Source organism: Podarcis raffonei, chromosome 1 (genome assembly GCF_027172205.1).
Source record: "Podarcis raffonei isolate rPodRaf1 chromosome 1, rPodRaf1.pri, whole genome shotgun sequence".
Classification (NCBI taxonomy): Eukaryota; Metazoa; Chordata; class Lepidosauria; order Squamata; family Lacertidae; genus Podarcis; species Podarcis raffonei.
Window position 1 is genome coordinate 66,094,605 of NC_070602.1, and position 13,703 is coordinate 66,108,307.

The window sequence follows — 13,703 nt, forward strand, 5'->3', positions numbered from 1 at the left end:
TGCTTCATCCTCCAGTGCTGCTACTCTATATTTCACGCCTACTGCATTATTATTAGGACAGTATTAAAAACAGGAAGGGGGAAAAACAATTTGCTTACCCATTTGTGGTTGGAGCCAGCATCATTACTTAATAAACACCCACAGTGATGGTGTCAGCAGGCAGAATTTTTTGGAATTGAAAGCAGCACTATACTAATTTAGAAGAAGCCTAATCCCACTGACTTTATTATCCTGCGCTGGGTTGGTCTTCGTCAGGCTCTACTATTTTCCTCATCTAACTGCTCTTCTTTATTAATGATTGTGTTTGTCTATGAGGACAGGCTGCCCTTGTAAGCCTATAATATGTGTAGAATTCAAATGAGAGCAGGAATGATTCAGCCATATGCACTAGTATCTTAAATCGACTATCGTAGAGATTATGGAGTTTGTTTTCAAAAGTAAAAAAGGGTGTTATCTCTTAAATTCAAAAGTTAATTGCCTCATTGCCATTTGTGCCTTTTTCTACTTTTGTCTAGGATGCAGACAATTTCTGTGGGTTCTTGTCCTTTGAAAACTCATTAGAATTGCACATTTACAAGCCTATATTTCTGAATTGCTTGCAGAGCAGGTTGCCTTTTTAAAAAAATTAAATATCTGGATGACTTCGGCCATCGTCTGACTGTGTGACTTCTCAGTACTGCCCTTTTTATCTGGTCCAGAAACTGCAACCAGTGCAAAATGCAGTGACCAGACTGCTTAGAGGAGCAGGTTGCTGGCAACATGTTGCTCCAGTGCTGAGAGAATTGCACTAGTTGCCAATTTGATACTAGGCCAGGTAGGACTCAGGTGGCACTGTGGTCTAAACCACTGAGCCTCTTGGGCTTGCTGATTAGAAGCCTGGCAGTTCAAATCCCCATGACAGGGTGAGCTCCCGTTGCTCTGTCCCAGCTCCTGCCAACCTAGCAGTTCGAAAGCATGCCAGCGCAAGTAGATAAATAGGTACCACTGCGGTGGGAAGGTAAATGGCATTTCCATGCACTCTGGCTTCCATCAAGGTGCTCCGTTGCACCAGAAGCAGTTTAGTCCCATGCTGGCCCCATGACCTGGAAAGCTGTCTTTGGACAAACGCCGGCTCCCTCAGCCTGAAAGCGAGATGAGCGCCACAACCCCATAGTCGCCTTTGACCGGACTTAACAGTCCGGGGGTTCTTTATCTTTACTAGGCCAGGTTCCAGGTTTTAGTGTTAATCCACGAAGCCCTAAACAACTTGAGCCCAAAATGTCTTAAGGACCACCTGAGCCCTACCTTGATCATTGAGATCTGCTGGGGCACTTCTGGTGGTTCCTCACACACTACTGAAGTTCAGTTGGCCTTTCCTATGGGATTGAGCTTGTAGTGTGGCAGCCCCTGTGCTGCAGAACTCCTTGCCATGTAGAAGGTCCAGCAGGAATAATCTCGGCCATTTTTCAGACAGCGTCTGAAAACTGTCTTGTAAAGACTAGCCTTGGGAATTTGATTTTCTTTTTCAGTCAACTGATCTTCCTAATGATATTTTCACTGGTGCTTTTACTGAATTTATTATAATCTTGCATACTGCCTTGTTATACTTTTGTGAAAGTGTGGATTATAAACACTTCAATCAAGAAATAAATGAAGTGAAATTCTGGCCCTCCCATCTTCTTTAGCACCATGCTGCAACTGCTGACTTGTCCTGTACTGTTTGGAGCATGGAGCAGCATAACAGGAAATAGCTGCTGAAAGGCAGACTAAACAGGAAGATTTTTCATTAAATTCTACTGGAAGATGTTCTGGCTTATCCATTACTGCGGAATAGCCACTTAATATGCTTCTTTATGCAGTCTTCTAGTTGTCTTCAAAGCTGTGAACTGACACGCAGAATAAGTGAGCAACATATCACACCAGGCAACTCAAAAACTGGTAGAAAAGAGCATGGCTGTCATTCCATATGGAAGGATGCTTTGTAGAGATGCACCTCATGTTCTTCCTGCAGAAAGTACCAGCTTCAATCCCTGGCATACCCAGTGAAATAATATCACACTAGGAGGCATGTAGAAGAGTTTTGTTTTTGTTATTAAAACCCTTAACCTATTTGAGCGGGATAGTTTGATTGGCTGGCAATGTTACACTGAAAACGTGTGTGTGTTTGCATGCAAAATAATTTGAGCGGCTAATCTAAGATGCTCTGTGAGCACCTGTGTACATAGCTGAGAAAGCCAGATAGCCTATGGCAAGAAGTGTTCAGAAATGAACGAGATATGAGAAGATAAAGAAAACAGAAGGCACAATAGATAAACGGGGGTATCGGCGAAATTCATCCCTAGGCTTGTTTGTCCTTTGGAAAGTCATTTGTGATGGTGGTGACTGTCTTAATATCCTATGGCAGTGAGTTCCATAGGGTAATTATTATGCACCATGTGAGTAACTGTTTCTTTTTGCTTTTTGCTTTTAGACGACACTCCAGAAACCTGCATCTATTCCAACTGGTCCCCATGGTCAGCCTGTAGCTCTTCCACGTGTGAAAAGGGCAAGCGGATGAGGCAGAGGATGCTCAAAGCTCAACTTGACCTCAGTGTGCCTTGCCCAGAAACGCAGGACTTTCAGCCATGCATGGGCCCAGGCTGCAGTGATGAAGGTAGGAAAGAGAAGAAGGGGGTGTGTGAGATAAAGGTATGCTTCTCTTCCCACCCACCCCACACCCAGGTGAGACTTAGAAAAGAAATGGCAATTGTATTCTATATTTTAGATGGCTCCACATGTATGATGTCCGAGTGGATAACGTGGTCCCCCTGCAGCGTCTCTTGTGGCATGGGAATGCGGTCGAGAGAAAGATATGTGAAGCAGTTCCCCGACGATGGCTCAATATGCAAAGTACCCACAGAAGAGACCGAGAAGTGCATCGTGAATGAGGAGTGCTGTAAGTATTTGATTTAGCTTACCTCGCTGAATCAGCATAAAAGCTGCCTGTGATCCCTCTATTAAACGAGTGCCAGTAGACTGATCTTCTTTCTGCCTATTGTTATCAATAGCTCCTAGTACCTGCCTGGTGACGGAATGGGGGGAGTGGGACGAATGCAGTGCCAGCTGTGGAATGGGAATGAAGAAACGGCACCGGATGATCAAGATGACCCCAGCAGACGGATCCATGTGCAAGGCAGAGACCACGGAAGCCGAGAAATGCATGATGCCCGAATGCCGTAAGTATCTGAGATTCACCCAATCACTGTGTGGGAAAGTGGCGTGTCTCCCCACCTTGAGATGTGGCTCAACCACAGCTTGTTCTACTCAGAGACAAGCAAATTTGCAGGTGGAAGAAAGAATGCACCCTCACTGGGCAGGCAACTGAGCTGATGCTTCTTGCGTAGCCATGTGGTTTAAAGTTAGGGAGGGATGAACTGGCCTGTTTTGTGTACGTGCCCCTTTCACATATTTTTACCCATAATTCTATTCCATTTCCCCATTAATCTTCAATATGAAAAGATAATCTCAAACTACATATTAAAAATTATGAAAATGGTTCTCTTAAAACGTATGTATTTAAATTGTGACACACACCCCATCTTCAAATTATGTATTAAATGCATACTGTGTCACAATATTCAGAGAGGTTCAAAGTCAGCAGACGGCTAACATCTGCCCTACGTGTTAGTCCAGGTCCTTTTGCATAAGGATTTGCAAAGACTTCAGCAACCGAAGCTGCCTGGGCATTGGGGATGTGCTTTCTCTTTTCTCTAAAGTCTAAACTACTTTAAATAGCTATTGCAACATCCTACAAAATTCCTTTGTCTTTTGATGATTAATACCATTTGCTTGGCATCCTTAAAGCTTCAAATGCAAAACCTGCCATTATTGACTTGGTCTCTCTTTTCTTGGGCTGCACAAAAGAGCACTTGTTTCAGATGGAAAGTTATGTGATTCATTTCAGCAAAGCCACCTTTAATAGTATTAGCAGGGAGGTTGCATATGATTATAGAGCGCACTTAAGTAAAATATACCACTTTAACTCAGATTTGAAGTCAAGTCTGTCACATGACGTATGCTGGATATTCTTAATCTAGGCGTTCTTTTTCTACATCACTATCTTCAGATAATTTCCTTGGCCAGGAAGATTATGGGCTGTGGTTTGAATGCAACCCCAGGGTGTTTGACCCACAGTGCCACCTGTTACGCCTGAAATGGTGCAACCAACTCCACTGCCCCATTCTGCTACATTTTTATACTTGCCCTCTAATCCTAGACTAGGGCAGGGCAGATGGAAGGGTCAAAAACCTTTATAATGAAGAAGTCAGGCCCTGGGCAACAGGGCTGAAATATGGAGGGATCCAGAGAAATGAGGGCAAGGCGAACTGGCCAGAAGGATGATATTGATAGGCAAAAATAACCCCCAGAATCCCCTGAAACAGATAAGGAATAGGCTGAACAGATGAGGAGGTTCACATGAGCAGGATCTGCAGGGGTAAGGTACTGATTTGAAATAGCCTTCCAGATCTCTATTTTGGAAAACCATTTGCTTCTGATTTCTTCTGCAGCCCAAATTATTCACCTTGTAGAATCAATATTCATCCCAGTTATGTTCATCTGACCACGGTATGAAAAAAAACCCGATCAGCTATACATCTATAGGACTGCTCCTGCCTGTTTTATAGGTTTGGGTTGGCTCTCGTGCATATATTAATGGGACTATAAATCAGTTCACTACATACAAAATTGCATTTCCCCATGTATGGACTATTTCATACAACATTGACCTGAAGACTCAAGTCGAAAGGAGAGCTCCACGCAGAATAAGCACGCATTAAACATATGCTGCAGAATATAGCCTTCAAATTCTTATTCTTAAGTATGTACAGGCACACGCTAATACGTAATGTACAAAATGGCTCTGAGGCTAACATTAATTAGTATCTCTCAAGCCTCTCCTGTCACTGTGATTTATGTACTCAGTCCAGTGAACCTTTGCATGTTATGAAATCACCCATAAATCAGTCTAATGTGAGGTCTCAATGGATTGACTTCAAGTCTTGTAAAAGAATAAACAGCACCATTGGGTGGCTGGAGGACTAGCCATCTCCAGGCTATAAAAATCATCAGGGAGTGCAAGCAGCTGTGTGCCACCTCCATCATGCCAGTCACCCTTGTTTACTGTTTTTACACATCATGAAACCAGCCCCAGGAAACCGTAGTGGTGTGAACTGATGCTGACCTGACTTTATGAGGTGTGAAAATATCCATTGTCTCAGGCTCCATTCCCTGCCTCGCCAGTGTCACTTTAACTCTGGACTTTGTTCTCCTCAGTTCACTCTCTTGACTGAATTATTCCTGGATTTCCCTCACCCCATTCTCTTGGTACATTTTCTCATTGGCACATGTAACAATTTCCTTCAAGAACGCCTAACAAATACCACATTCTAGCATGGGTGAATGAAGTCATTTGACCTGACTTTAGAAAAATAATGATTTCAGGTTTCATGAAATACATTCAAAATCACAAGAAAGAGCCATAAATTCATCTTCACTAATACAACACTATTAGCATCTGGCGGCACCAAAGTATCCAAAATGATTTTTTTTAAGCTTTGGGGGGGGGACACTAATCTTGAGGCCCCTAAATCAATGTATAAGTATCTACAAAGGTATCTTGCTTCATCTCCTCCTTACTGAAGCTGCATTGTAGAGTAAACATACCATGCTGGGCCAGTTTGCACACCATAGTCATTCAACCACTGGATGTAAATGTGTCCAGAGTTTTCCAGTGCTGTATGATCTCTAACCTCTTTGGTGGAAGCCACTAGGGCTTACAATGATACTTGAACTGTAGCTTTCTCAGATTCCTTACACTGGTGATGTACTCATTGCTCAAAGCTATGTTAAAGTAAACTCGTTTTCTCAGGGCACATGTAGAGTTCCAGTTGAACTGAGCTTCTTGGCAAAAGCAGCTGCCATTTAAATTGGAGAAATAGCACAGGGGAGATGGGTTAACTCTGTCCCCTGAGCCAATTCAGCCCTGAGCCAATTCAGAGAGAGGAAAGACTGCTCCCAGGATGGAAAAAAGAGAGACTGGGGGAGCTGATTGCAATTTCTCATTTGCCCCACAAGTGAGAAAGATGGGGTGATGGGGTCACTGGTGTTTGCACCCCGGTAGTCAATATGGGTTTGAGCCAACCAGGGTCCTCCTCCATTGCAAGATCCTCCCACAGTAGCAATCCTGTCTTTACCAAGTGCCCCTGTCCTCCAGCTTTTTCCGAATGGCTGGACAACACTTTGAAATTAAACCCTGGCTGTGAGCTAGTCAATCTTTTTCCCTTGCACTAGATACCATTCCCTGTATGCTGTCTCCTTGGTCTGAATGGAGTGACTGCAGCGTAACATGTGGGAAGGGGATGAGGACCCGACAGAGAATGCTAAAATCTGCAGCAGAGCTTGGAGACTGCAATGAGGAGCTGGAGCAAGTAGAAAAGTGCATGCTGCCCGAGTGCCGTAAGTACCGATGTCTGGAGTCTGAAGGCCAGTTTGCCGTTTCCCTTCCCCTTCTTTCCTATTCAGCATGCTGCTTGGCCAGAAATGTGGTCAATCTGCTGGCTTTGACAAAGTGTTACTCCTAACCTGATCATAGCCTTGAGTCAAGAGGGGTGACGCACAGTTACACAGGCACTGCCAAAGCACCATTTCCACACAAGCTGTCAGGGCAGGGTCATCGACAAGCAGACTGACATGGGCAAGGAAGTGGGAACATGGAGATCTGGGACAAAGATGTAAGTCAGGCCCAAAGGACAAATGAGAAGGCAGAAACCAAGGAGCAAGGCAGAAATCAGTACCAAATAACAAGAGCTAGAGAGCTGAAGAACAGGGCCGTCTTTACCCAGGGGTGCAAGGGGTGTGGGGCACCTGGGTGCTGAATTGGGGGGGGGGCGTCAAGTATATACCTATACCAGTCCCTCTTGATAGGTGGCAGTGAAAAGCAATGGAGCAAAAGTCCCTGCCCCCCTCCTCTGTTGATCTGTTGCTCCGTACCATCATACGTTCCCACCGAGTCAGGAAACAAAAGCAGTTTTTTCTGCTGCGTTGTTGTTACAGGTGAGTGATTCCCCCTAAAGACCGCCTTGCTCAAGAAGACCTTGTTGCTTGAATAAGGCTTGGCTGAGTGGGCAGAGTCAGTCCAAGGCTTGAAGATACTTTCCTTATAAGCTGTCACTTTAGAAGCTGTCACCACACAGGGCACAGATATCAGCAGCTCCTGACACAAGGGTAGAATGTCTAATTCTATTGCAGAGATCACAAACAGAGAATGATTTCTTCTGTGTCAATGTTGGAGAGCCTATGAAAGGCCTTCCTTGCTGCTGAAAAGTGTTTGCAATGGTGATGCAGAACTATTGCTAGTTCTATCACACACCTGATGCCTGCAGAAAGCAGGCTTTGGTTCTACTGCCCACCTGCTGATCAACAGTAGATATGAAGCTTTCTGGGTCAGCTGCACCTGGTGTTTTGACATCCCAAATTCAAGGCTTCAAAAGTGCCCAAGACCCTGTCTCGTTCTGATGTCAGATGATTGACAGATGGGCAGCCCCACCCCCTGTCAGATTTGGCCCATGGAGCCAAAAAGATTCCCCACTCTGAACTAGAGACTTCCCAAAAGATAGCTCATACTTTTAACTGCTAGATCATCCCAGCTTTCAAATGGTGATGACTGCAGGATCTTTCTGTTTCGGCTCCCCAACCTTGCTTCTGGTCTCCTAACTCTGCCCACCCACAAGTGTGTTCCATTATAGAGCCAAATGCTACTTAAATTTTTTGAAAAGATTTTACCCTTCCAAAGATCCAGGTTATTCTCATTAGGCATCCAAGTAGCCTGCATGCTGGGGCTCTGAGGAGGAGAGGTACCACTGAATTCTGCCATGGGAGGCATAAATGACTTCCTCTTCAAGGTAATGGGTTGGTTTATTATAGTGAGAAGTAGAGAGAAAGAGTGTAGGGGAAGAGAATAACAGTGCCCTGTTGGGAATCAGGCATCTCTCTGCCTGTGAAAGGAACAGAATGTGACTGTTGTCTGCAGTGGTGCAAAAACAGCCTCTGGGTCTGTGTGCTCTAAAGACGAGCATTTCACCGCTTCCATATTCATTTCTGCCTGGCCAATGAAAGGCCACCACAGATGGAGAGTAAGTCCCCAGTGGAGTAATTTGAGCTTATTCTCAAAACATAATTATAAGAAGATGATCTAGGTTCTGTGTTGCTGTAAAACAGCCTTCTCCAAGGTGGTGCTCCTAAGCTAGCATGACCAGGGATGATGGGAGTTGTAGTCCACTGGCATCTGTAGGACACCAGAGTGCAGAGAGCTGCTATAAAATTTGCTCTGAGACCATCAGGGAATTTTCCTGTTTTTTGGTGTCACTATCAGAGCATATTGACATTGTTCCTTAACTTCATTTGTTTGAGTAGCTTGATGCTCATGGCAGCCTTTCTTGTTCTGTGTAGCCATTGACTGTGAGTTGACAGAGTGGTCTCAGTGGTCAGAATGCAACAAATCTTGTGGGAAAGGTCATATGATCAGGACAAGGATGATCAAAATGGAACCCCAGTTTGGAGGAGCTTCGTGCCCAGAAACTGTACAGCGTAAAAAATGCCGGATAAGGAAATGCTTGAGAAATCCCAATATTGAGAAACGGCGGTGGAAAGAGCCTCGTGAAAAAAGGAGAAGTGAGCAGGCAAAAGAAGATGTAGATGGCGAGCAATTTCCAGGTATGTGTTGTAGACGTTGCTTGGAACTGTTGTGCCACCAAAAACTGTTTAAAAGAGGAGCAAACAGGCACACAACCCTAGACTACAATGCTAGTTTGTTTATTTATTCCTAAGTCATTTATAGATTCTGAACTGGTCCCCAGAGATCACAGGAATGGTTAACACACAACCCCCCCAAAAAAATATAAAGAAAATACAACATTATTTAAACCAATTTCAGAATAAACACAAAACAGAATAAAACACATACTAAGCTCCAGACAGCCAATTTTGAAACTTTGGGTTTTATCCCATTTCAGACATACTCAGAAAGATCCATTAATTTTGCAAGTTACGTCAAACTTAGGACCATTCGTTTTGAAGAGTCTACTCTGAATAAAACTTAGCTGGCTACAAGCACCTTTTCCGAAATGTGGAATGGGAGCACATTCCATAGTCCTCAGCTTCTGTTTGTCATTCGTCCTATCTATTTAATAGAAGGGCCCCAGTTAAATGCAGTGCATTTGGAAGAGCAGCCTATTCACATGGGCAACATCTGCCACTCAGAAGATGCATTGTGTGGATGTGGCAGCTGAGATAGACTCATGAGCCACAGATATTCACGAGGAATTTCTAAAAGTATAAACTATTTTTCAAGGTAACATGCCAAGTGACCTGTAGAATTATTTATATATCTAACCATGATATTTTCAAAGCTTGAAGTTAAGAACAGAAATCAAAACAAGTGTATAGAAGGGAGAATTTTCACAGAAAGTATTGACCTTCATGCTTTTATTTTATTTTAATTTTAGGTTGTAAGATGAAACCATGGACTGCTTGGTCAGAATGTACCAAACTGTGTGGGGGTGGAATCCAGGAGAGGTTCATGACAGTCAAGAAGAGATTCAAAAGCACTCAGTTTACTAGTTGCAAAGACAAGAAGGAATTAAGAGCCTGCAATGTTCATCCGTGTTAGCAAAACCCGAGTCTTTCAAATAATGCACTCTGAGCTAAATGTAAAATCAACCTTGATTTGATTTTTTTTAAAAGAAGATATAAATTGTGTATATTAGTTTTCATTTTTGCAGTGTGGTTTGCTTATTAGTCTTGCTGGTGCAAGAGATATATTTTATAAATATTTCCTCACAAATGTATGCTGAGAGTGGCTCCTTGATGCTCCAGCTAGCCCTTAATGCATAAAAATAGTGAAGTCATTGTGAACTCCTAATAACTTTGAAATTATAGACATCTCTGTGTGGACATACCATAATCATAGAAATATTACCTGTAAATACACAGGATGCATGCATAAATTACATTGCAAACATAAATACCTATTTGGATCCAGTTTCAAAATACTCAAAGCAGTGCCTCTGTGATTACACAACTGTGCCAAGGAATTTCTTCAATAATGCTGGTTCAATAATACTTCAGGTGCATAGTTATCTTTTTAAATTTGTATTTATAGCAATCCTGTGAGACATTTCTTTTTCCTTCGGTAGGGACCGCTACAAAATAAAGCATATTTTCTTCCTTCCCACTTTCAGAAGGGAAATCAAATTTAAACTGTTCAAATGTGACTAGAACAAATGGTAACAGTTTCTGTCTGAAGGCCACAAATTAACTGTTGGGCTGCTTCTAAGTAAGAACACTATTCACATTTGCCATGTCAGATGTTACGTCAGGGCATCCTGTGACCACCAGACAGGAACCTGTGACTGCCAGAAGTTGTGGGAATACAGCTTTGATCATCCCTCACGCTTTGGTCATTCTGGCTAGGGGTTGATGGGAACTGGAGCCCAGCAACATCTGAAACGCCACAAGTGCTAAGTGGTAAGATACAGGGAAGCAGGCACTCAACTTGCATCAGGGATGGGGAACCTGCGGCACTCCAGATGTTGCTGCACTCCATCAGTCCCAGCCAGCCTAGCTCATCTCTGATTTGGAGATTATCCTTGCCTGGGGATCAGAACCAAACAGATCTCGGCAGTTTCAAGGGAAGCCATTGCCTTCTAAGAGTTGGGCTAACATAAATATACAAGGTGTTGTGTAGATGCCTGCTGCAGAGGTGAAGGTCCTCAGCACCAGAGCTTCAAACCTTGCTCTACCAAGTAATTCCAAGAAGGAAGAAGGGGAAGAAGCTTCTCCGCATCACTCCCAAAGCTGCTTTTGCTGGTTTCAGTCACAAAGCTTCCATTTTTGTCTCTCCATCACCTGGCAGAGGTATTGTTACCCTGATGTAATTGTCACAGGCAGCATATATGTTTGTTTCTCCTCGTTCTCTTACTAGCTTTCCTGTAATGGCTGCCATCTTTCTGGCATATTTTTAGAAGAAAGTAACGGTATTGAGAGACAGTTGTGGTTGTGCTGGTATTATATATTAGTATAAAAACAAAAAGTACAGCTCCAATAGGAAGCTGGACAGTGGAGTAAGTACCATTGAAAGGGGGCTGGGGTCAGTAAGCAGGTCCTTAGGGACACCCATGGATGAAGCAGAAAGCTCCTGCATTTCTGTCTAAAATGTGGGACTGCATTACAGACACAGCTATGGCATACTGTAACAGGCAAGGCAAATGCCTTGAATTAATCCTTCACCATCTCTCTCATAAAACCCAATATTGGCTGGCGTGTGCCATGGCAGAAAAGCAGGGAAGGGCTGAACTTTTAAGAGCCAAGGTGTTGCTGCAACCTGGGCCCGAAGGATAGGGATTCAGTTACCTGCCCCTAATATAGCCAGTATAATTGTGGAGAACACAACTTGTGTTCAGTGTGCAAAAATCCAAACTAGAAAAAATATGCTGAAAATGCCAGCCATTTTCCACGCACCTTTCCAGAAATACCTTGTATATTCATGTGTTTCTACTTTCAATTGCCAAAGCTTCAGAAATTTCGATACAATGAAGAAGGCAACAAAAAACTCTAGAGGTTATATAAATAATTTTAAGGAGCAAGCTCAAGTCTACCACAATAATGAACAAGTGCATCAATTATTAGTAACATTTTGATGTACTGGGCAAATTAATGATCTCTGTATGCATCTTGCGTGTAGAGGAATGTGGGATTGGTGTGGGAGAGGGCAGAAGCATGCATGCAATGTCATTTTGCCAGTGTGGCTCATCAGGTCATGAGGCTGTAAACATTTCCGAAGGATAAGGCATCAGTGAGTTTCCCTGGAATGTCAAGAGGTGTAGAGAAAGATTCAGGTAATATATTAGAGTGTTCTGTAAATCATCAGCAGTTAAAAACCACAGTATAAAAAGGAGGGCATCCTTCTGCATTCTCTTCAGTTCTCTATGCCAAACGTAATCCTGTACAAGGACTGAGTCCAAAAGGGACTGAGCCAAATTAGAAATTCCCCAAAACTATAATGATATTGTTGGATGTAGTGGTCTCAGAATGAAATAACGTGCAGGGTGATGCCACCAGCCGTCTAGAGGTAAGGGACCTCCAACTATTGCAGAAAAGGAATGAATTCTGCACACAGCTCCAAAATTCCACAAGGTTTTCACTTTCAATTTGTCATGTAGCTGCTGACATTAATCATCTTGTACCCCTTTCAGAGCTGCAGCATTTATAAACAGCAGCACAGTGTGTTGGCACCCTAAGGGAAAAAAACACATTTTATTGTTTTTGACACAGAGAGATTCACCTAAGACTGACTGCTGAGCTCTGGGAAAATGTAAACACCTCTTCCAACATAATATTTGGTGCACTCGGGGTGTCTTTTTGAAAGGGTACCACGGGCTCATTATACATGGAAACTTAAAAGGTCTCATTTGTAACTATTCCAGAAAGGATTCACCTCAGAAGACATGTGTGGTCAGCTAGAAATAACATCACTTTTCTATGTATAATCCAAACATTGTTTCAGAATCAGCTACTTTTGACTCATCAGCCAGTCTGCCATTTGGGTGTCTGTGGGGTTGCTAAGCAGAAATCTGAGGAGCTAGGCTCTTAGCTTTTTTACCACAGTCACCATAGCCACTTTGAAAGAGGTCCTTTATTCAAGATAAATATATGTCCTTTTATTGAATGCCTCATCAGAAAAGTTAACGTAATCTCAAAAGGTTGGCAGTGTTCTTTTTCTAGAGCTAAAGTGCACCTCGCCTCCCAAATCCTCACTATATTCCTTCTCATAAGCCTTTTCCATCCCTGTCTCTATACTCAAGACCCAGAGACACTCTATCTTCACAGTTAGTTCATTGTGGTTGTGTCTTCTCATGTACCATTTGCACTGAGTAGCCAGTCACTTCCAGTGCAAAGCCACCGAAAGCAATTGAGGGCCAATGGGCAAGGAAGGGAAGAACCAGGGAAAATTCAGGAGGGCCTTCAGCACAGGCGCCGAGCAGAAATGTCTTGAAAGGACAAGCACACTTATGAGTTAATGCACGAGATTAGGCTGATGCTAATTTTTGTGTCTCTGGTTTTCAGATATCTAAGATTCAATTATGTTTTGCTTCAATGAATTATGCATTAACTTCCTCACATTATATACTTATTCAGTCAAAATATGCATGAAATATGTAACCGCTGGAGTATGCCCAGTTGCATTTACTTGCAAAAAAAAAAAAACACCCTGCATTAAAATGTTTTTGATTCTTCTACGCTGTGCTTGTATTAAATGCTAGTAATCGTCCCAGAAAGAGTGCTGGCTCTACTGAACTCAGTAAGAATTTCCATGAACTTAATGATTTGACTTGATTGACACAGCAGCAGCTCTGTGTAGTTGCTTGTAATTTCTTTAATATCTAATAGTATTTTGCTTGGTTGGCTGACTTTTCAAAGGATTGTGATTCGAAAGCATGAAAGAGCTTGCAGCTGAAGAAAATTTGGTTGTTCTATCACCTGATAATATAGCTGTCCCAGTCCACATTGACAAATTTCTTCTAATTTGATCCAAATAGTGGTGGGAATCATTACTTTTTGTAATAATGATAATGCTTTTTTTTAAAAAAAAAAAAAGAAATGAAAAATGAATGAAAAACAGAACGGCC

The 13,703-nt window shown here is 42.7% G+C and overlaps 1 protein-coding gene across 1 annotated transcript in view; it reads left to right on the forward strand.

Annotated features, from left to right (window-relative positions):
- SPON1 (spondin 1) overlaps nt 1–13,313 on the forward strand; it is a 278,300-nt gene extending 264,987 nt beyond the window's left edge. Inside the window, exons 11-16 of the mRNA XM_053390557.1 lie at nt 2,450–2,632; nt 2,744–2,914; nt 3,027–3,194; nt 6,310–6,474; nt 8,467–8,730; nt 9,522–13,313. Coding sequence (XP_053246532.1) covers nt 2,450–2,632; nt 2,744–2,914; nt 3,027–3,194; nt 6,310–6,474; nt 8,467–8,730; nt 9,522–9,685 — 1,115 coding nt within the window. The 3' untranslated portion in view covers nt 9,686–13,313. The remainder of the gene's footprint in view (nt 1–2,449; nt 2,633–2,743; nt 2,915–3,026; nt 3,195–6,309; nt 6,475–8,466; nt 8,731–9,521) is intronic.
- The last annotated feature ends 390 nt before the right edge of the window (nt 13,314–13,703 follow it).